Source organism: Molothrus aeneus, chromosome 27 (genome assembly GCF_037042795.1).
Source record: "Molothrus aeneus isolate 106 chromosome 27, BPBGC_Maene_1.0, whole genome shotgun sequence".
NCBI lineage: Eukaryota > Metazoa > Chordata > Aves > Passeriformes > Icteridae > Molothrus > Molothrus aeneus.
In genome coordinates, this window is record NC_089672.1 from 353,915 (window position 1) to 378,319 (window position 24,405).

Genomic DNA, 24,405 nt, shown 5'->3' on the forward strand with positions numbered 1-24,405 from the left:
CTTCCAGTCTTCAACAATTCCCTTCAGCTGAGGGACTTTGTGATGTCCAGCCGGATTCTGTGTAATAGCCATCATGGATTTGCATTTCATAGTGTGACCAGTATTCTGAGACCAGCTGTTTGTGGAGTTCTTAGACAAAGCAAGGAGATTCTGAGTTTATCTATCTGTTGTATAAACATGTTGTTCAATCTGCCTTTCATTTGTTCATTTATCCCTTTTTTTTTTTGTATTTGTCTTCATATCTCCTAGGACTTTCTCTTTAATGATCTCTTTTTTTCAAGTGGAAACATCTTACTGCTTAATTGCTTCTACTCCTGAAGCTGCTTTGTGCTTTCAATCAACATTTTATCCTCTCTGTCATTTTTACTGTTTTAGTGTATCCTCTTGGGAAGGAAAGCTGCAGAATTGGAACTTCAGCCAATATTCAAGATGTTATTGTACCATAACAGTGTTCTATCTCTTGTTCTGTATTTTATTTATGAATAATTTCTCAAACACAGTTGCATTTTGAGTGCTTCTGAGCTGCTGATGTGTGAAGAAGGGTAAGCTCCAGGTAGTATTTTACATCAGATGTCTCCCAAGAACCCCAGTGAGTGGCAGGAGTGCTACAGAACTCAGAAGTGTTTTGTGGTAACCATATTTGCTGTGGCCTCTTTAGGCAGAGGTGGAATAAGGCCCTCTCAGAGCCCTTCTGTGCAGGGTTTTTACCCCTGCTTACGCTCCTTGCCTTCCTTTACAAAAGCCAAATTAGCTGTGAATTTTCAAATTCTTTATGTTTATGCATATGCCCGCTACTTTTCTTCATTGATGCCTTTGTCTAATTTTACCTGTGCAGTCAGAGAAGGATTTTGTGGGGGGACTTTATCAAAGGCCTTATAAAGTATTGTCCAGACAGACAATATTCATAGCCCTTTCACAATTAAGTGACTCCATCAGTGGACAAGGGAAGGCCACTAGGTTGGTCAAGCAGACCTTGGAGAAGCTGTACTGGCTGTCTTGAATCATTTCCCTGTGCTCTGTATGCCTTTGCAGAGCTTTTGGGAGGATCTGTTCCATGATGTTCCCAGGTACAGAGGTGTGGCTGGCAGGTCAGTAACTCCTGAAGTCTTCCTTCCCATCCTTTTGAAAAATGGGTGCAATGTTTCCCTTTTACCTGGGCCTTCATCTGACTGCCATGAGTTTTCAAATGTCATGGGGAGTGGCTTGGCAGCTACATCAGCCAATTCCTTGGGACTCTGGGGTGCATCTTGTCAGGTCCCATGGACTCAGGTTTCTCAGGTGATCACAAACCTAACCTTTTCTTATAGTGTGAGCTATTTTGCCTTCCCAGTTCCTGTTTTGTTGTCCATCTACTGGAGAGGTTGCCATTGAAGGCTGAGGCAAAATAGTTGTTGAGTATATCAACGTTTTTCTCGTCTGAACCACTTTGCCAGGCTTGTTTATCGAAGAAGTACACTTGCTTTGACCTTCCTTTTCTGACTAACATACCTGCAAAATTGTTATTCTTGTGTCCCTTGCCAAGTTTGACTTCAGCTGCACCTTGGCCTCATTGACCCTATCCCTTCACAACCAGGCAATGTCTCCATACTCTTGCCAGGATACCAACCCATACTAATACTGTCTCTTCATTATCTTCTTGCCTTTTAGTTTCACCTGCTGGTCTCAACTCATCCATGCTGGTCTCTTGCCTTCTAGTCCTGAGGATCAAGAGCTCTTGTGATGTAGAAAATTTCCTAAAAGTTCTTCTCCCTTGTCCCTGAGGGCAGTTTCCCAGTAGGTGCTATTGACCAACTCCTTGAACAGTAGGCAGTTTGTTTTCCTAAAATTCATTCTTCATTTCTCTTCACTTGACCCATGTCTCTCAGGACTGCAGACTCCTGGACTGCATGATCACTGCAACTCAGGCTGCCTCCTGTCTTGACATCACTGGTTGGCTCATTTGTGTTGATGACCATCAGGTCCAGTATCTCATCTCATCTGGTAGAGCCTTTTATTACCTGGCTTAACAAGCTATCCTCAGTCCTCTCCAACAGCCTCCTCGATTGCCTACAGCTCACCCTGCTACTTTTCCAGCAGATGCTGGGATGGTTGAGGTCCCACATCAGGCTGAGTCTATGAGTGCACTGCCTCCTGTAGCTGGAGCAAAAAGGCTCCAGTTGATCAGTCAGCCAGGAGTAGATGCCAACCACAAGGGTTCCAATTGTTGCCTTGGTCTCTGATTCTTACCCATATGCTTTCAAAATGCTGATGGCAGTTTTTTAGAGACAGCCCTTCACATTCAATCCACTTCTTGGGGAGAGTAACCCTTCCACCCCTCCTTCCTCACCTATCCATTCTTGACAGCTTGTAGCTGTTGAAAGTTGAAGTCCAGTCATGAGATTCGTTCCACCAAGTTTTACCAGCAACTAGGTCGCAGCTTCCCTGCAGCACAGTGACTTACAGCTCCTCTAATTAATTGCCCACCCTGCATACATTGGTATAGAGAAACAGCTGGACTGTTGGCTGTATCGTCTTCTTAGATGAATGCCCCTTAATTTCTTGGCAGTATTTCACTGTATTTCCCTGTTGGCTCCTATTATCTCAGGAGCCACCAGCTCATCATCTCTGGAAGTAAGACTTCCAGAGTACCCTGAAACTGAATGTGAAACTAGGGCATGAGGGGGGCATGGGGCAGGAAGCACTTCCTTCTAACAAGAAAGAGCAGCCAACCAAAACATGTGTAGTGCAGTTGATACATTGAAGGGAAGGGATGCCATCTAAAGAGATGAGAACAGGCTGGAGGAGTAGGCCTGTGTGAACCTTATGAAGGTTCATCAAGGCCAAGTGTAAGGTTCTGCATATGTGTTGGGTCATTCCCATCACAGACACAGGCTGGGTGGAGAATGGATCAAGAGCAGCCCTGAGGAGATACAAGTATCAATGGATGAAAAACTGAATTTGAGCTAACAATGTGCACTTGCAGCCCTGAAAGCTGATCAAACCCTGAACTGCATCAAAAGAAGTGTGGCCAGCAGGTCAAGGGAGGTTATTTGCCCCCTCAAGCCCACCCAGAGTACTGCGTTCTGTTCTGGAGACTCAACATCAGAATAATGTGAAGCTACTGGAGTGAGTCCAGAGGAGGCCATATGCCCTGGTGTTTTGAGGGCTGAACCTCCTCTGCACTGGAGCCAGTGTAGGAGAGCTGAGGGTGTTCACCTGGAGAAGAGAATGCTCCAGGGAAGCCTCAGAGCCCTTCCGAAAGCCTAAAGGGGCTCCAAAGAGAGGGAGAAGGACTGGGACAAGGCAATAGTGGTAGGACAAGGGTGAATGGCTTCATACTGACATAGGGCAGCATTAGATGCGATATTGGAAAGAAATTCTTCCATGTGAGGGTGGTGAGGCACTCAATCACAGAATCATGGAATATCCTGAGCTGGAATGGACCCCACAAAAACCATCAAATCAACTCCTGGCCATGCACAGACACCCCAAAATCCCACCGTGTGCCTGAGAGTCTTGTCCAAACTCTCATTGAGCTCCAGAAGCCTTGGGGCTGTGATCGTTCCCTGGGGAGCCTGTTCAATGCCCCAGCACCTTCTGGGGGAAGAACATAATATCCAACCAGCTGTGGCTGCCCACAGCTATGTGGAAGTGTTCAAGGCCAGGCTGGATGGGGCTTGGAGCCAACCCGGTCTAATGGAAAGTGTCCCAGTCCATGAGTCCATGGGAGGGGTGAAACAAGATGAGATTTATGATCCCTTCCATCCATTCTGTGGATTCTGTGTATTTTACATCTACCATACATATATGTATCCACTATTTGTACTTGAATGCAACTCATGAATGTAAAATTTTTTCTTTTGAACCAAGTTCATAACTAGGTTCATAAAGCAGTTAGGTAGTTTCATTTTATAAAAAGTTAAATATCTTTAGGATGTTCAAACACCATTTATATGATGTAAGGAACAGCTTAATTTTTGTTTAAAAATGTTTGTATCAGGTGTAAGGACATATTTTTAAATCTAGAATTAAAATATTGTTGTAAAAATAGCCATTCTCATTCTGTAGCATGTATGGTTCTATCCTGTATGCTGTGTAATGGCTTCCAGTGTTTGTGTTTTCATCTTCAGCTGTTTGACAAAACTTTTGACTACTGGAGGGAGGGGATAAGTGGAGGAGGTATGGATGGGAATAATTAATTTACTGGTGAGGTGCACAAAACTTCTGTTTGGGTAGAACACCACCCTCCCACGAGACTGTTGACCCAGACCTGGTGAAGTGAATAAGGTCCATTCATTGATAACAGAGGTAACTGATGGCATGGTGCAGGAAAGTCTCCTGTCCTGTTGTTCATGAGGTGTGAGTTCCTATCTTTGCCAGTGTCACTCTTCCCCAGATCAAGCCAGGTCTGCAGGTCAGTATCTGTCAGGTGCCATCATTTTGCTTGTAATAGCAGTCCTGCTGGAGCTCCTGGCTCTGAGAGGGGTGCATGTCATGCTGTGGCTTCCTCTGCCTGCTACCTAGCTATAAGTAGGGACAGAACAACAGGGCATGGTTCAGACTGAGAGACAGTAGGTTTAGATTTGATATTAGGAACAAATTCTTCCCTGTTAGGGGGTGAAGGCCTGGAACAGGTTACCCAGAGCAGTTGTAGCTGCCCTGTCCTGTGTGTACTGAGTGCTGTACAGGAAGTGTTCAAGGCCAAGTTGGAAGGGCTTGGAGCATGACAGGGTTGGAATGAGATGGGCTTTAAGGTCCCTTCCAACCTAAACAATGCTGTGATTCTGTGGTCACTGAAACCTTTCCTTGGAGCAAACTTGGCTCTTTCTAGGGAAAAAAAGAGCTCTCAAGAGTTACCTTACTTGGAGAGTTACTCGGTGTTCCTTGAAGCATTGACACATCTCACCAGGTGGATTGACTGCTGGTGGGAACTTTTTAAAATCTCAGAGACCCCCAAAAGCAGTTGTACCTTTGTAAAACCTCTGTCACGTTTTTGCATGAAGGCAATAAACCAGGCTAAAATTATAAGTGAAAATAAAAATTAAAATGGCTTGCCATGTTGTCAGTGTCCTTGAGGGGGCCAAAGTTACTTACCACTGTCAAGAATTCTCTATGGTTCAAGCTGTACATCAAACACTTTTATTCATTCCCATCCCTGGAAGCAGTCTCTTGCTGCCTGGCTTCTGCAGGTGGGTGGAAGCAGGAGGCTGTGTGAGCGCATACTGCTGTTCATGATCAGAGTGAAGCAGCATTTGCCCTTTGAGTGCTGTACAGGCAGAAGGCTCCCAGGTCTGATTGGTTGTGATACAAGCACAGTGGCTTGTTTTACAGCACATGTGTAACATAGCACTTGTGACCTTCTGACTACTGCTAAATAACTGTCTTTTAAATACAAGCCATGTTTTGTCTGTGCCTCCAGCAAGCTGCTGAGTGTGAAGACACTGCACATATGTTGCAGAACAGAATTCACAGTGACAGATTGGACTGATGATAAGAAAAATTGGTTACAGTTAAATGAAAACAAATTCTAAGATCCACACCATGAAATGCAGAGAGAAAACACAAGCTGAATGCATCACAGAATAAAGATGTCAGCTTAGAAAAAGAAGCACATCATGCTGAACCATGTAAACCATTGGTAAACCACTGTACGAGCCAAAGGCAAACCACTGTGTGTAGGATCCACCAATACCCCATAATTTCATTAAGTAATTCTGGCCAATTCAGGCAAATCAGAAATTCAAGAAGACAGTACAAGTGATAAGGATTTTGGGAACCAAGCTTCAGGATCTGGGCTGGGCAGCAAGGTTTGTATTAATCTAGAACACTGGTTTTCAGCTTCTTTTTTTCTCTTTGCAAACATAATAGTTTTTTTCCACATTTGGAGTTGCAGATTGAATACAGAGCTTTTAAAAGCCTATATGTAGTAGGAATTCTCTTCAAACTTATTTCTGTGGGCCCTTAAAGCAGCTTATGGACCACAGGTCCAAACTACATAACTATAGATTAGAAGTGTGAAGAAAGGACAGGAGAAAAATTGTCTGCGGTTACTTAAGGGAAAAAATAATAAAACTGTTCCCTTCGTCCCAGGTGGTGTGAGACTAGAACAGCGAGCTTAAGCAGCAACAAGGAAGGATTATAGCACATAACAGATCGGTTTTTTAATAACATAATGATACATGCTGAGAAAAGCTGCAGAAAGTCACTATGTTATATGAAAAGACTGATAAAATTACTTAGTGGGCAGAAGGAAGATAATCTTGATCATATCTGCAAGTTGGATATAACAGCTCAAGTAATGATATTTAAAGCACTCGGACATGCTTTGCCCATAATGAATACTGCTGAAGAAATACTGGTTTATTCCTGAAAGATGACCACATTTCTATAGTGGATTATTTTATTTTACTGCTTTTTGTGGGAATACATCATGAGGAATATCCTTGACCACCTCAGATATAAAACCTTGGGGATGTTCAGGCCTCTTTGGTGATTGCATGTACTTTGCTTTGTGGGCTGTACTCTAAAGTAAAAGATATCAGCTGTGTAGCTGCCAGATGAAGAAGTACTGTTTATACCTTGTGTGTATTACCATCTCTTAGCTGCCAGAGTTGCCTTCTTGTTTTTCCCTTGTCTGTCCATGACATTTTTTTTACTGTGCCATGCATTTGCAGAACATGGTACCAGCTGCACATTTTGGGGGTGTTCCAGGTCAATGATCAGCAGCATTTGCAGGATACTGCAAGAGCCATATAGTGGTGAGCTGGGCTTGATAAAAGGTGTCTGGTAACAAAATACCTGTGGCTGTAACCAGTACATGCTCAGGATGCGTGTGCACCCATGTATAAGTATAATGTACTTTTGTTTTTCCAGCTACAAGAAGAAAGATGCAGATTTGTCTGTGGCTCAGGGTCGTATCAAGGATCTGGAAGTTCTCTTCCATAGAAGTGAGGCAGAACTCAATACTGTCCTGAATGAGAAACGCAGTCTGGAAGCAGAGGTGGCTGATCTACGTGCCCAGCTTGCTAAGGTATGGTAGGGAATGCTCTTGCTTCAGCACAGCACAGGCTGTGTAGCATAAATTCCTTTTTTTCTTTGCAGTTAGTTTATATTCTGAACATCAATGATGCACCTTGTTTACTGCTGAATCTTTGGCTGCCCTTCTTGGATACAAAACTAAATTGTAAGAAATCTATGTAAAACAACCAAAGCAACACAGTGTTTAGACATTTTGGTTGTCGGAAGCTTTTGTTTTAAAATTTCTGATGTTTCTATATCTTGAGTCATTAAATGTTGTCCTTTGTAAGGTCCTGTATAATTTTACACTTGTGCTGGAGTACCCTGTGAGACCATGCTAGCAAGAAAAAGAAAGAGTAACATATTGTGCTTGAGGAATTAATAATCCTCAGCTCCTCTATCAGAATGTATTGAACTAATCCTGCATTTTAAATAGCTGGTATGCAAACTTATAAGCTTGGTTTAAATGTCAATTAACACACACACTCACACACACACTGGTTCTTTTTTTTTTTTTCTGGGGCTTTTGTTTATTTATTGTGTTTCTTTCTGGTGGTGGTGTGGATTGGTTTTCTTTATTTGGTGGCTTGACATTAGTTTTGTTATTATGAGTAACTGCTCCAAAGACATCAGATGAAGACTGTAAAAGATTTATGGATGGAAGATAGGAATCCAGACAAAATTATCTTTAAAATTCTTTACTAGGCTGAAGATGGTCATGCTGTGGCAAAGAAGCAGTTGGAGAAGGAGACACTCATGCGTGTGGACCTGGAAAATCGGTGCCAGAGTTTGCAAGAGGATCTGGATTTCAGGAAGAATGTATTTGAAGAGGTATTATCAATCTAGTAATCTTGCCACTGTCCAAAGTTAATGTAGCTTTTAATCAAATTGACTATGAGCAACTACTAAGTAGTCTAGGTAGAGAAAATCAGTATTATCCTTCCTATAAATGGGTTGAATAATAAAATAGGTGAAGATTTTACACCTTTTTACATGGTAAATCAGTGGTGGAGTCAGTATGACAGCCAAGTGACAAGAGTATTGTTCCATGGGCAGGTGAACTGGAGCCAGCTGACTGCTGTGGGAAAGGGAAAATCCTTTTCCCTCTCTCTGGACCTGGTAGCATGGCCCTGCTCTTTACTTACATCAACTTTGGTTGCTGGACCTGATTATAATCTGTTCTTATTGACTAGAATAGTATGCAGCTGCCTTGCTTATTGCAGAGGTAGTTTTCTGCCTGTTAAGTGAATAGTACTAGTGAAGACCAAAATTTTTGTAATATTGGGAATTGGGAAAGGAAAGCATGACTTTCTCTCTGTACCCAGTGCAAAGTGTTATGTCTGTTTATTCCATCTCTGGTGATTCTGCAAGCTCATTCAATGAGTGGCTGCTGAGCAGTCGCCACAAGCTTCTGCTGTTCATCTCCCCTACTCCAGGTGTGATGCTTGGCTCATTGTTCACCCAACCATTTCAGCCAGATTAACTAGAAACATACTGAAGTTTTCTTGGTTGAGTTTAATTTTTGACTGCTTAGTGGCTGAGTTGATTTACCACAGAATCCAAATGAGTGCTCAGACTGGTTTAAGGGATGGGATGGGGCTGTGAGGCTAAGGACAGAGGACAGGGGCTGGAGCAGGGCAAAGAAACCAACCAGGGAGATCAGCCTGAGATGTACTGACCAATGTCTCACTTCCATGCTCTGGAGTACTTGGATTGGTACACTGACTGCAGTGACAGATCCTTGTTTGGTTGTAGGATCTTAAAATAACTTTTCTTCTTGGGAAAAATGTGTTGCTATTGACTGAAGGTAAAACTAAATGAGACAGCAGAAGCTAATCCTAAAGCTTGCTGTGCTCAAGGGTGTGTTCTTTAGCCATCCCTGAAGCTTTTTGATTCTTGGATGCACCAGTTCAACACATGAAGCAATAAATTGATTTCCTTTACGTTAGTGAATGTATTTGGTTTACTGAAGGGTCCAAATCTCCATTAGAATTGAGTCATCATGTTTGGGAGTGTGGCAAGTGAGGCCTGCTTATTCTAGTGGTGTTGGAACTGAACTGAACTGAACTGAACTGAACTGAACTGCTGGATCAGCTCAGCCCTTCCCCTGATCCTTTGTAGTCCCCCATGACATTCCTTTAGCTTCTGAGCTGTCATTGCCTACAGTTACTGAGAGACTGCTGCTTGCTAGTTTTCTTGGTGTAAAAATTAACCAAAGAAAGAAAAGCTTATTCCATATCACTTCAGAGCACATTGCTGCTTAGTAAAAGGACATGTTTCTGGGGATCTATTTTAGATGCAGAGCATTTCTGCAAAACAACTAGTAAAGTTGCTTTGAGTATGTGTTAGCCTTATATGACTCCAGTCTAGCAAAACTGAGCCTTGTTTCACTTGCTGTTGTTCCTCATGGCCCTGTTGTAACTTGAGGCCTCCTCCCAGTACTCAGAACCACTCCTTGGTTGTTTGTCCTGCCCTGAAGGAAGAAATTGTTTTTCTCATACCACACATTCAGACCTGGCCAGATCTCTGCATGAATAAGTGCATGAGTAAGCCTTACCTTACTAGTTTGCAACCAGTGTTCTTAAGCACAGAAAACTCACACATTTCTAAAAATGCAAATTTCTTAGTGCAAACTCTGATCATAAAACGTTATGTCTTCAGGATTGCTTGGATTGCTGCTTTATTAATGCTGTAATCAAAATCTAATAAGAAAGGGTCATCAAGTATATAGAACGTAGATGAGACCCACATGTGCTTAAGAGTGAAATTTGAAGATGCAGTTTTTCTCTATAATTTTTTTTAATATATATAATGTTCACAAGTGCTTTTCATTTTCATCTGATTCCTTGTAGACTGCTATTGTAATGTCAGGATATATATTGAGAAGGACAGGTAGCAAAGCAGTGAAACAGCCCCTTACTTAGTATATGGCTATTTTTGAAGCTGGTGTTAAGTTGGATCACTTTTAAAAATTACATCCTGACAAATGAGAACAGTAACTTGAATCTGTTACTGCATACAGCAATTCCCAGGCTTAAATGCCTGTAGTACTGTAGCTCCATTATGCTAGTTAGTACTGCAGTAGTTAATTGTTGTCTGAATGTAACTGCTTGTACTGTTTACCTTAGTGTGGGAATTTGTCCCTCTTCTTTTGTGCGTATGTAGGAAATAAGGGAAACAAGAAAACGCCATGAACATCGTTTGATTGAGGTGGACACAAGCCGCCAACAGGAGTATGAATCCAAAATGACTCAGGCTCTGGAGGATCTGCGAAATCAACATGATGAACAAGTCAAACTGTATAAGATGGAGCTGGAGCAGACATATCAGGCTAAGGTAACAACTGCTGTCCACAGCACTGTCAGACTGGAAGCCCAGTTTGTGAGATAAAAGCCACTTCTACCAGCTCTACTGGTCTTAAGGAGATGAGTAACTATAATTTGAGGAAGTTTTGTCCAAATGTTCAAATGCTTTCCCTGGGACTTGTGTGCAGGTGCATTTCCAGGGGGGTTATAGCCAGAGGTAATAGCGAGCAATAGCTTTAGCCAAGAGAGGTCAGTTGGTGAGAAAACATGTGGAGCTGTTGTTGGTCTCTGCAGAAAACACAGTGGGAATAGTGGATGTCTAGATTAGACATCCACTATTCTGATTAGACAATGTCTTTTGCTATAAGGGTTCTTTTTTTACATCAGTAGATCCAGTTTTTCTTCACAAATGGAGGGGATTGGGAAAACTTGCAATATGTGCAATACATTGTGCATAAGAAGCTGGAGGGGGGGATTGGAGAGCTTGGAAGCGAGTGTGTCTCAGTATGGGCTTTTGCTTGGATACAGTGAGCTTGCAAACTAATACAGACACACTGGAAGGGGCTTCTTATCTAAGGGTGCATTGTCACTTTGCTCTTACTGTGGCCCTTGCAGTGTTCTTAATCATGCCAATGCACTTTTAAATATTTCTAAGCCTTGCAACATTTCAATGATCTAAGGTAGTTCTGGACTGGAAAGTTACTAGATGCAGCTGTGAATCCTTTGGTGACAGGGAAACTTCAGACAAGATCTCAGACCTTTCTTGACCAGCTTTGGTGATGAAAATCATGGTATGTAATTTGGAAATCATAGAATCATAGAGTGATCTGGGCTAGAAGGGACCTTTAAAAGCCATCTAGTCCAGCCCCCTGCCTTGAACAGGAACATCTTTAAACTAGACCACGTTGCTCAGAGCCCCATCCTGGCAATTCTGGCTGTTGAAAGTACTTGTCAATAGTTACAGCCACTTCTTGTTCTCTTGTGCTGGAAGAATGATGGTACTGCTAACATTGTTCTCTCCCACCCTTCGCTGAGACTCCCTTTGAATTCTTTGAGTTGATGATTTGGTTTAAGAAATACTGATCTACAAATATTTAACTATTACTTATGGCAGCAACCATATAGATAATAGATACTAAAACCCCAAAATTAAAATTAAAACTAAAACCCGCAACACAGGTGGCAGGGTTGAAATTATTCAGAGAACTCTGGAACATGTAAGGAACTATTTGGATTGACTTGCCACAGTCTGAAGGAGATCCAGGATAAAAGATGCGTAGTAGAAAAAAAAAATAAAAAGGATGCAATATACAGACTTAGAGAATGAAAAAGTGACAAGCTTTGAACAGGGGAATGAACAAATTAAGCTGCTTTTTCCCTGCATAAAGGTGGTTGTTATGGATGAAGTTGGAATATGGAGGGAAAGGGGTTTAGCTGTGAACTTAATTTTGTGATTTCTGAACAAGTACGTGTCCCTGTTAGAGAGCCAGAGCTGGGGAGGAACATGATGTCAAAGCAAATCACTAGGTTTAGCTACTGAGCAGCTCCACGATGAGATGGTCTTGGGTAAAAGCACACTTGCACAGGGCAGATGTGGAGTGGCTGGAGAAAGTCCAAAGGAAGCCACAAAAGTGATCCTGAGGACTGGAGCACCTCTTATGGAGAGAGCTGGGGTGTTCAGCTTGGACAGGAGAACTCTCCAGGGACATCTTATTTGAATGTGACTTTTGAATACTTAAAAAGGGCTTCTAAGAAAGATCATTATGATCTGTGATAACAAGCAATAGAAATCCTAAGTATGAGTACTTGGCACTATGCCAGCATGACTGTAAGGTAGTGAATGGTTGTCAGACTTCAAATATTTTTTAATTTTAAACTTTACAAGAAGTAATGGAGTGTGCAGTTGAAGTTGCTTCAAAATCTGTAGCATAAAGAAGGCTCTGTGTGTGCTGCTCAGAACCTAGCGAACAGCAGAGCTAGTGAAGATTGATTTTATAAACCTTTGTGCTATGTGGCTAAAGAACATCTGCCTATAACTGTTCTTAGAATTAGATTGGTTTAGTTTTTGAGTGGATTCCATGGTGTGGCAAAATTGTCGAAGTCAGCTCTAAAGCATGCAAAGGATGGTTTTTCTAGCTCTGCTTTCATGAAATTTACCATGTAAGAGTTCTGGTTTTGCTCTCTCTGTTTTGGTTAAAATTAACCACTAGAAATTAAGCCTGTTCACTAGGTGAATTTAACAAAAAATTAAAACCAAATCATATATTGGCAACTATTACAGAAAGAGAATAAAACCAAACCCATTGTTTTGCCTCTGGGACAGGATGTCATCTGGAGTGCTGTGAGTAGTTTTATTGCTTCTTGCAAAGGTACTACAGAGTTCACAGAGACAATTTAGAGTGGGAAACAAGTCATGAGTGAGAAAATTTTAAGTAAAACTTCACCTGGATAAGAGGTACATTGAGAGAAGTGAAAGATACAGTGGATGTCTGTAAAGGGATAAATAGCATGGGGGAAGGTAAATGAGGAGTGTTTGTTTTTTTTTCAGTAGGAGCAGGGACAGAGAATGTCCAGATAGAGAAGAAACAGAAAGTATTGTTCTTTAATATAGAGCTAAACTCATTGCCCCAAAAATTCAAAAAGCAGAGACAAATTCCTGCCTGAGAAATCCACTGAGAGATAATAAGCAGTAAAATACTGTCCCTGACTGAGGAGGTCCCTGAGTTGCCTATAGCCAGCAGAGACATAATACCCGTGAAGTATTTCATTGAGCTGGTCTCTGGGCATCCAGGGAGCTGTTGGACCAGGACATGAATTAGGTAGGCAGCCTTTGCTGTCACCCAGTGTGATTTGCCTTAGGACAAACAAGCAGAGCACATGGTCAGTTCTTTAGAAACCAAGTTTGCTTGTATAATAGAAGGGCTAATAGAGTGGTTTTTTAACAGCATAAGCAAATTTTGAAATACGTTTTCCTTCGGTTCTTAGGGCATTCCTTAATGTTATGCAGTTCCTATCCTAAACTTACCAGACCATTTAAAATTTTCTAAATTTAAATAGTTGCTACTTTTTTACCAAAAGGATATTTCAGGATTTCTAACTCAGCACAAGTGACCTGTATAAAACTTTCTTTCCAGCTGGAGAATGCCAAATTGTCCTCTGACCAAAATGACAAAGCTGCTGGTGCAGCTCGAGAGGAGCTGAAGGAGGCTCGCATGAGGATAGAAGCTCTCAGCTACCAGCTTTCTGGTCTTCAGAAACAGGTAAAGGGCCTAAATTGGCTTTTATCTCAAATACACAGCTGTTTTGTGTGAATATTATTAGCATTTCTGACCCTTCATATTTTCTGAATTTTGCACAGAGAAATCTTTGTTAGGTTCATTTGGGAGGGAGAAGGGTTTTAACTTTTTGAGTGGGCCTGCATGGATGCCAGGTGGGCTTTTTCTTGTTCTGTGTGCCTAGGCCAGTGCAGCAGAAGATCGCATTCGGGAACTGGAGGAAATGATGGCTGGCGAGCGGGAGAAGTTTAGGAAGATGCTGGATGCAAAGGAGAGGGAAATGACAGACATGAGGGACCAGATGCAGCTTCAGCTTACGGAGTACCAAGAACTGCTTGATGTTAAATTAGCACTGGACATGGAGATCAGTGCTTACCGAAAACTCCTGGAAGGAGAAGAGGAAAGGTGTGTAAAGATTCCACTTTCTTTTCTAAGGACTCTCAAGTGTTATTTTCATTTCTTGCCCTTATTTTTTTACCACTTGAACAGGAATGCACAGATTACCTTTCACTGAAATTATATCAGGTTCACACCACAATGTTGTTGCATGGAGCACTTGTTCTCAATTGAACACTGTCCTTATTTTGGGTTTTTGTAATGGTCTTGGAGTACAGTGAAATATATCATTCTGTGCTTGGTCTTCATATCATCTTTTTACTTAAATGCTTGTACTTCTATGGTTTGAAATCATGGGGCCCAAGAATAGTGTGTTCAGTAGTAGCTGTACTGGAGGGAGGGATTAAGGGATCACTGTTGCTGTCAGTAGCACTGCTTTCCATGTCATATGGTCATACTGCCAGAACATTCCTCAGGGATGGGTAGCCCCCTCTTCCTCATGTATGGAGTCCTCTTGACATACAGAGTGAGAATACTGTCTGCCTTGGAACATATTACGGTCTGATTACTTGAGGATATTGTAGCTTTGTGGTTCTCTGGGTGAGTTAATTAAGATGCTTTCTTGGTTGTGTTAAGGTTGAAGCTCTCTCCAAGTCCCTCCTCCCGTGTCACAGTCTCTCGGGCTACCTCCAGCAGCAGCAGCAGCAGCACTTCACTTGTTCGCTCTTCCCGAGGCAAGAGAAAACGTATTGAAGCAGAGGAGCTCTCTGGCAGTGGAACTAGTGGGATCGGCACTGGGAGTATCAGTGGCAGCAGCAGTAGCAGTAGCTTTCAAATGTCCCAGCAAGCTTCAGCTACAGGAAGTATCAGCATAGAAGAAATAGACCTGGAGGGCAAGTATGTTCAGCTTAAGAACAACTCAGAGAAGGTGAGCATCAGCAGAACTCACAGAAAACAAGCAGGAGCTAAATTATGATCCACAGCCCTTTGCAGCATGAGTAGGTGCGGCCATGTGGAGAGCAGGAGCAGCATCTCAAGGTGCAGCATCCTGCAGGAATTAATGGGGGCTTTGAAAAGTTGAACATAATGGTGGGCTAACATGCGGCAGGAAGAGAATACAATCTGTGTCCCAAATGTGTGCTGGGACATTGCTCACAGAAACAGCCTGCTGTCTAGCAGAACTTTGTTGTGTGAAATGGTTATCTTTAATATTTTACTGCATGACCTTATGGGATTTACCCTTTAGACTCTGACTGGATGTGGGCAAATACTTTCAAGGTAGAATGCAAATGCCTAACAACCATATAAATAAATTTATATTCCCATTATTTTAATAACAAAGACCTAGATTCTGATGCCTGTTTGTTCTGTTTTGTTCACTCTGAATAACTTTCTGACTCTCTCCATTAGGATCAGTCTTTGGGTAACTGGAGACTGAAAAGACAAATTGGAGATGGAGATGAAATTGCTTACAAATTTACTCCTAAGTATGTCCTCAGAGCTGGGCAGACTGTTACAGTAAGTTGTATTTACAGTATGTCAACAACATACTCTTCTGTTCATACTGTGGCAATTGGAAATCTTGAAGTCTGGTACAGCCTGAATTGGTTTCATGGGTCTCACTCTAGAGGAGCAGGATTTCAGTTATAAAAATGCAAAACAAAAAATTTGTTTCTATATTAGTACTTCAGTATTTATGACCATTTCTTTGGGCACATAGAAAGTTGAAGAAAAAGGTATTTTGGGGGATTAGTCAAGAGCTATTTGTTTCCAAACACCTTAGCCCAGGTTTAGAACCCTAATCCTGCTCAACCTCTTAAAGAATTGGGAACAGTTCAGAGCATTCATCCAGACTGTAGTTAAGACTGGACATTCTCAGCATTAACTGTAGTTAATGCTGTAGAACAGCTGCTTTTCAATAATTTTGCATTTTATTTTCAGTCTGCAACAGATGTTCTTTTAGGAAGAAACAAATGTATCTTTCAATCACTTGCAGCTATTTCTAATTAAGTATCAATTGTTCAGATACATATAAAAGATTTAAGTTGATGCACTACATGCTGCTTTTTGCCTTGGCTCCATACAGTATGGTTATTGAGACAGTGGTAGGAGAAATTTGTTCAGAAAAGAATTCATGACTGCAATATTAGATTTTTTTAATACCTTATTACAAGTAATAGTGTAGTTAAAAGTAGGGTAAAACTGCCATCAGAATTCAGAAAAGAAGCCTAGTATGTAGAGAGAAGTAGGAGAATTAGGGGGATATGTATATTTAAAAGAAAAAATTGGATAAACAGCTAATTACAGATTGTCATTCTCTCTAGATCTGGGGTGCAGATGCAGGTGTGTCTCATAGCCCCCCTTCTGTTCTCGTGTGGAAGAATCAAGGCAGCTGGGGCACTGGTGGAAATATCCGCACTTACCTCGTCAACTCTGAAGGAGAGGTGGGCTGTGTCCATGGGTTGGGTTATCTCCCAAACTCTTAATTTCAGAGTGGGGTGACATGACACAATGACAAAATCCTGATTGTAAGATCTCCGCTGTTGTCTTTTAATATGACAGTTTATAACACTGACATAATTACATATTATTTATGTACATATCTGACATTTTGGGGATATTTTTGAAAACTGTGACCATCATGATTATGCCCATAGACACTTTTTTCCTATTTTAGAAGAATACCCTGCTAGTAGAGAATTTGTTTGGAATTTGAGTATGTACTTCAGAAGAGACAAAGAAAAGAAGCATTTCTGCCAATTCACAGTTCCATTATATAGTCCCTATGATGTTTTAAGGTGCACTGTAAATATTAATGTGGGAAGATAATTGTCCTTTCCATGTTAGAAGCATATTGTACGTTCTCGTTTGGCAGACGTTCCTTAGCATTCTGCATTATCCTACACCTGCCTACAGTTAATTTTTTTAAAACCGTCTCTGCAGATGACTTTTGCAAGGGAGAATTGTGCCTTGGCTATTACTCATAACCATTATCCCAGCAATCTGATAGCAGTAGGAAAAGGAAACAGACGACAGTCATATCAGTTTTTGTGTTGCCTTTCTTGCTGGCAGTTTTCTGGAAGAATTTGGTGGACAGGATGAGGTAGGAGGGGGGTAATTTGTACAAACAGAAAGCTAATGCTCTCCATATTCAATCTGTGTGGTCAAACTAGTATCTGAAAAAATTTCAAATCCATGTCTGTTTTCACTATGGTTACTTTTAATATCCCTGCTTAGGAGTGTATGTTAAGGGCAACTTTTTCCACAATTACAGATTTTCATCTGTGGTTTCCATGGTGCAAGTAGGCAGAAGAATTTCTTACTATTTATAAGTGTTAAAAATAATTTAGTAATAAAGGAAGCTTCCTGGGGTTTTAGAATTTTCTTTAGTGCCTGGCTTGTAGAACTATGCTGAAAACCAACATATGCAATTAACACTGAATATTTATCAGAAACTGGGAATATTCTTTATGTTGTGTAATCACACTGAGAAAGTTTGGTTTCTCACCTTACACTGTATCTCAGACAGCTCCTACCTGTTTCTGCTGTGACCTTGTGTAAAATTGACTACAATCGCCTGCAACATGTCTACTTCCTCTTAAATCCCAGAGTAATGAAAAAAAAATCAAGTGGCTGAATTACATTACCATGCCTTTTAGTGCACAGAAATAGGAATGATGTAATTTGCAGGATATTGCTGGTATTTGCTTGGATAGCTAGTGGTTAAGTCTAGGCCAAGTTGCTTTAAACTCTCGAAAATTTAATAAGGATATTATATTGATGATATGGCAAAAACTTAACAGATAGATAAAGACTCCTGGCCATCTCCTTATCTGTCATTTTGCGTAGGAAGTTGCAGTGAGAAGCGTTACTAAATCAGTAGTTGTGCGAGAGAATGAAGAGGAAGAAGACGAAGCAGAATATGGAGAGGAAGACCTTTTCAACCAACAGGTAATCAGATGCAGACCAGATGTTTAACTTGTGCCTCCTTAGTTGGATCAATCCAGCATAAGATTTAGTGGGGGGATTCCCCTTCAACTTTTGCCAACTCTGAGCTTCCCGGTCCTTTCTTCCTTTCTTCCCATGGTTGCTTGCAACATTGCAGTGCACCAGGAGAGGACAGTGTGAGCAGTGCTGCCAGGAATTACTGCTGGGATCCATCCTCGTACAGCTCAGGCAGGGGCTGATGCCAGCTTAGGGTATCTGTGCTTCACACAGTTTGAGCATTAGCAGGCACTGTTCCTCCCAGTATCTGCTGCTCTGTGCAACAGAGCTGGGGCATTCTTGCTGGAAGCAGGATATTACCAGATAACCACTGAAAACCAGCAATGGGGATGCTTCTCTTGCTGCAAGCTTCAGCTTATTGGTTTATTTTCTGACACTATATAGCTTCTACACCTGAAATAAGCTTGGTTTTTCTTAATAATACCACCTGTATGTTTTGATAACCTTCAGCTTAATAATGTGAAATAAACGACCAGGAGTTGACAGAACAAAAAAAGGAGAAGGATATATAGGTGATGCCAGAAAATATTTTAAATTTGAAACCTAAGGGATTTGTTCTTCTGATCAATGGGCATTAGTAGGTCTTTTCACAAATAACCCATTCTGTGCAGGTTTGCAGGTGAGTTCTCAAAGCTTTTTTGGTCCCAAAGATTTAGCAGTGTATTTGTAGTATAAAACAACTGATTTTTCTTACCCAAAAAAGCAGCTATAGAGCAGAGATCGCTCTCAAACAAAATCAGCATTTGAAATACAGGAACTTGCTGGTCTCGAGCTAATGACATCACAACTTTCATTTGTCATCTGTATCACTGTTGGAAATATGTCAACCCATTGCAGGAAACCACAACCAGAGGAGCAGTGTGTCAGTCCTGGCAGCAGACTGGGGCATGTGCTTTACTTCCTCTTATGTACTGATGTTCCCTTAATGTAACTAAACTACTAAAAAATGCTTTTGGCAATTGAGATGATAACCAGAGTCTAGGCTTACAGTCTGAATAGCTGGTAAGAACTGAATTCAACTCTGTCTATCCTTTTTTAGGGTGATCCCAGAACAACCTCTAGAGGATGCTCAGTGATGTGAAGAAAGAAGAAAGAAACTATTATTTACGCTTTTCCCTCTTCATTTATTTCCTTTTATTTTTGCTATTTTTTCCTTCCAGAGCCACTGAAAACTATTTTTATATGCATCACCTGATTTCTTTGACGTTTACTCCTTGGTACATTTTTATAAAAAAATTTCAAAAAAACTTTACTGAACAAAATTGCCAGGATTTTTAATAGATTTCTTTATTTTTCCCTCTTTGTTGAAACACTATACAATATTTTTCCCCATACAGAATTTAAAGTCTTACATAAAAACCTAAAGCAGAAAAGAGATTTTAGCTAAAATGAGATGAGACTCCTTGAGTGTACGGTAAATCTATAATTACATATATAATCAGTATAATACTCCTGGAAAAAAAAGTTTAATGAAGTGTATTCATTTACAGGGCCCTGGGAGAGATTCACAGAGTGTTTCCTCAACAGTTGTAGAAAAGCTAGTATTTTGCCTGGTATCCTCAGCAATTCCCAGCTTAGGAAAATTACACCATAGATTAATTCAAAGTGCTGCCCCACAATTGCAGTGACGGGGGAAACTTCATTTTAGGCATTTTTGACTCAGGACCTTGCCATTGTGTCTTTCTCCAAGGTTTGACAGCCTAATGGTAAAACATCTGGGTCTGTCACACCTGAGCTCCATGTCATCATTTCAGAAGTTGAATGGTGAGTTCTGCTTCCTGAATATACGCACCATCCTAAGTTGGAAGTGTCAAACCCAGAGGTTGAACTGTTTGATTATTAGGGAGTTTTGCCATTGTCACAAGTTAAATCATGGACACAAATTGTGATATTCAGTATTTATAATTTAATCCTTTCAACATATTCAGCTTTAAAAATATTTGATTAAGATTTTAGAAGTAAAACATATTTATACTTTTGGCAGTGATAAATATTGGGGATTTTAAAGGTTATCCAATGTAAATGTTGACCTTTTTAATCAGAGCTAGATATAGCTTGTTCCTACTTCTGTTAGGTTCAAAGGGGCATTGTCAGGTATCCTAAGGAGCAATATTTGCAAAATAGAGCAGAAATAGTTGAATGACTTTTAAACAGTTCAAAGGAACTGCCTCTGTTAAGGATGTAAGCAACGCAGCATTCAAGTGCTAAAGTCTAACAAGGAGTGAAGGGAGAATAATGTTTTTTATAAAAAATGCGTTGTATGGGTAGCAGATGATTTTTAGTTTGAGGATGCATTTTTTACCTGATAGTGTCCATTTAGGTCCATTTCTGCTGCTGCATTTCTCTGGAGATAACTCTGAGTCCCATAATCTTTAAGCACGAGGAAAAATACTTGACTGCTCCAAAGAATGCAAATGTTTTTTCAACTACTAGTTGAAAAACAAACTTAGTAGTTTGGATAAAAAATTTGGACACCATTTGATTTCAGCATAGAATCCTGTTGTTACCTGCACTCTTGAACTCTGATCTTGTCATTCAAAATGTTAAAACTCATCAGACAAGTGACAAGGTTTGGATGTTTTCGGTGGCTTTTGGACATTATGTTCTCTGAACAGTATCCTGACTGACAGATATAACCTAGAAAGTCAGTTTAGTGGCTCGGATTGATGGCTTTGTTATGCAAGCAGGGTGGGAACTAAAGGGGCTTTAACTTCAGGATTTATTTTGTCATTTAAAAATAAAGATGCTACTTTTCTTTCCTTGAGTGGGATAACTGAGTTGCTGAAGTTAAGCTAATAGACATTTAGAATTATGTTTTAATCCATTATGAGAAGACCCATTACAAAAAGCCAGGATAAAGATTCGGCTGTTTGGACTGATGGGATAACTGAATTGATGTACTTGGCCATCTTCCTGATGTAATTTTCCCACTCTGCTTGTGTAGAAGGTTAAATATGTAGTAAATCATGTCTCTCTCTCTGTAAGATATATCTAGTGAAATTATGTTTCTCAGACATACTGTTACAATTACCATTTCTAAATTCATTGTTATGCAAATGAATGCAATCAATGTAGAGTTATTTTTGCAACACACCTTCCAACCACTGGACACCATTTCCCTTTTCTGACCCACAGCTTCTATAAGATACTGACATAGCATTTGAGGGCTTTTTTGCTTTTTTCCTAAAGATCTGTATTTATTTTTTTTTTACATGGGCCAGTTTTCAGACTGCTTATTCCTTTAAGATTGTCCTGTAAATTTAAGATTATTTTGTGATCTTAAATACTAAAGTAATGAATGTGTAGTTAATTTACATTTTTTTCTGTGGTTTTGGGTTTGTTTGTTTCCTGTAAAGAATGGCCTCAGAAAGGCAGCTCAAATGAAGAAAAACCTCTTGCTACCTGAGCCATAGTTTTCCTAGCAGCTACTGTATGAGGAATATGTCTTCTTGTAGCCTTAAGAACTGGTGCTTGCAGATTTCTTGTAATGAGCACTGTGACCTTGAGTAACAGTTTGCAGAATATGTCCTTAGAATTGGAATTGTATCCATTAACTGTGGAAACAGTTTATTTGATTCTTTAGGAGCATGCTTGGGTATATACAGGTCACATAAACCTGTGATACTGTGGGAAAAGCCAAGTCTGAATGTGGATGATTCTGTTACCACAGTGCTTTTTAATAGGCTACTGCAAATCTGATAAATAACTCCTGGCTGTAAATTACAAGTCACACAAGAACTACTGTATTCCAAGTACTTTGTTTTTTGTGTTGCCTTCTCCAGACACCATCCCAGCCTCTTGCTTCTGATGCTGAGCTTCAGTCTTAACAGTGCTATTCCAGCCAGACTGGGAGGCAGTTTTGTGGCTTTACCAACCCCAAAAGCATTGTTTCTTTTTTTTTCTGTCTTTCCAAGATTTCTTTCCATTTTCAGGATATTTAAAGTTTTTTGTTCATATAAAATCCAGTGTCTCCTTGCCACCTTTTTCTCTTTGATCCTGTATATGAATCAGTCTTGACGAAATTAGAAGGGCGGACAGCAGTTCTACTTCAGTGTTGGTACCTGGCATAAAGCTTGAAGGAGAAATAGATTTGACTTGTCAAATGATTTTAAGGTATCTCTGATGAGGGAAATGAAGCTTTTATCAGAGTAGTTACTTAAGCATAACTATCAATATGGATGCTCTTAATCCAGAAATATAATCTTATTCTGAATGAAATAGTAAATAGTTTTTCCTATGTGTAGCTCATAACAGAATATCATATAAAATACAATAAGCACATCCTGCCTCCTCCTAAGCTCATGCCATGTGAAAATGCTTGTCTCAGAGCAAGTCCCTCTATTTGCAGACCTGTCAGGGAATGTGGTACCTTCTGGAGTGAATTGTGCCCTCAGAGTCCCTGGCATTTCATGCCATTTTTTTCTCCCTTGCTTCTGCATTTGTTCCTTTAAGTGTTGCATTGCAGTGACATACTCCAAGGAGTGGAGTGGCTGGGATTCCCTTGTTCCTGCACATCCATATTTCCTGTGATTCCTTTGCTGCCACACAGGTGTATTTCCTGTTCCCTTTGTTGCTTCACAGCTCTATTTCCCAGCAGATCTCCTTATGCTTACATGGGGCTCCAGCTGGCTCTGACAGAACCCATCATTTGCACTGAGATGTTGCTCACTTACCTTCAGCTCCATGTTACCATTAGATGGGCAGTTGGCTGCATAGTCTGTGTTTGCAGCAGGAACCAAAAGTCTCAGGAAGAATATAAATATCTGCTTCCTGTGATGTAAAAGCCAGCTGAGTGTGCAAGCTGGCAGTAGTGTGGGAATTGTACTGCAATGTGAAAGGAGATCACTGTGTGCTGTCTGTCCTCAAGCAATGGGACACTTCATGTTTAGTTCAGGGATGTTACTGGGTTTTATACACCCTTTTTTCTTTTTTATGCTCATCCTGTATAAAGGCCCTTTAACTGCAACCTTAACAGAGGTTGCAGGTTAGAAGAGACCTGTAAAAATCCTCTCTACACCCCAGGACCTTGTAGAATCTGTTACCTTTCTGCGCATCAGAAAGGTTTTGATGCTGCAGGAAACCATGCATGCTGTATGTTCTAGATCTCTTGTAGCCACTTCTCTCATGTCTTCACTGTTAAACCATTCTATCTTTTCTTTCTGTATCTTCTTTTGAAAGTCTTACCTCTAAACAAAGGCATATCCATATTTGATCCTGCATTTTACTGACACTGTTGGGTCCAAACTCTGTGTGAGCAAAGCCTTGTGAACCAGTGAGCGGAAGGTGAGGTAGTGATTGCATTTTCCAAAGCACTGTTGTAGCTGAATGTCAGGACAAATTATATTGGAGAGATTGTTTTCTCATTATATTGGCCTGGGAAACAGAATTTTTATTTGCCCTTCAATATGCTTAGCTTTAAGCCAGTTTAAAATTATTTAAAGGTGTTTGTTGTTTTTTTTTTATACAAGATCATATTTACATGCAATTATTATTTGTAAACGTAATTCTTTTCTTGAAATGCTAAGGTCTAGAGTGAAAAAGATGCAAAAGCCTCCATTCAGAATAGCACAAGTAGTGAATTGACTTGGAGTTCCAGAAAAGATATTGTTTATTGAACTTCCAGATTTATTGTTAGCTATTACTGAAGTGACAAGTCCATCTTGGTAAGGCAGATGTTACTATATATTCAGATACCCAGATCATTACACTAAAATTACAAGCAATAATCTATTTTGAGCAAGTTTAAGCCAAAATGCTTTCCATTTGGGCACAAAATACAGTTGATCTCTTATTTTCATAGCAGTGATGCCTGGTGACTTGAATTGTGATTTTTATTTTTAAAATTTTTAAACAAAATTTTGATTTAGACAGGTCTGGCTTGAGGGCACTGCAGTAACCACCTCCAGTCAGCTGCTGCAGACGAGTTTTTGGAAGGTTGAAGTTTTTTAAATAGGGAATTATGAAAAAGGCTGTTAACAGAAACACAAAGACAAAACAATGAAAGGGTTCACTTGAAACTTAGAAAAACTACATCATGACCTAGACTTTATCATTTCAAAGTGGTTTGTTTTTTTCTTTTTAGAATATGCATGCCAAATGTCTTGTCTTTTTCAATGATTTGTAATATACATTTTATGACTGGAAACTTTTTGTACAACACACTCAAATAAATGTTTTGCATTTTATTGGTTTCCCTCTGTCTATTACCCAACACACAGGTAATGTGGGCTGTTTGAGATGATTCATCCAAGGAGGCCTTTAAGTGTGGAGAGAGGACACCAAGAGCTGCTGTCTGCGCTCCTGACAGTGATCAGCTGAATTGTGTTTCTGCAGGGATCGTGGGGTGTGGCAACAAACTGCTTTCCTTAAACTTGACGGAATGCTGGTGGAACCTGCTGTCCTCTCTGATCAGTACCAACAAAAGCAGGGGGAAGAATAGCTGGAGCTAGAGCAGATAAACCTTCCCTTGCTTTCTCATCACCGTGGCA

At 40.4% G+C, this 24,405-nt stretch overlaps 1 protein-coding gene across 1 annotated transcript in view; it reads left to right on the forward strand.

Annotated features, from left to right (window-relative positions):
- The window catches only part of LMNB2 (lamin B2), a 36,400-nt gene extending 12,298 nt beyond the window's left edge, over window positions 1-24,102 (forward strand). The window contains exons 3-12 of the mRNA XM_066566203.1: window positions 6,853-7,009; window positions 7,702-7,827; window positions 10,162-10,332; window positions 13,436-13,561; window positions 13,761-13,981; window positions 14,549-14,840; window positions 15,323-15,430; window positions 16,237-16,356; window positions 17,762-17,863; window positions 18,957-24,102. Coding sequence (XP_066422300.1) covers window positions 6,853-7,009; window positions 7,702-7,827; window positions 10,162-10,332; window positions 13,436-13,561; window positions 13,761-13,981; window positions 14,549-14,840; window positions 15,323-15,430; window positions 16,237-16,356; window positions 17,762-17,863; window positions 18,957-18,998 — 1,465 coding nt within the window. The 3' untranslated portion in view covers window positions 18,999-24,102. The remainder of the gene's footprint in view (window positions 1-6,852; window positions 7,010-7,701; window positions 7,828-10,161; window positions 10,333-13,435; window positions 13,562-13,760; window positions 13,982-14,548; window positions 14,841-15,322; window positions 15,431-16,236; window positions 16,357-17,761; window positions 17,864-18,956) is intronic.
- The last annotated feature ends 303 nt before the right edge of the window (window positions 24,103-24,405 follow it).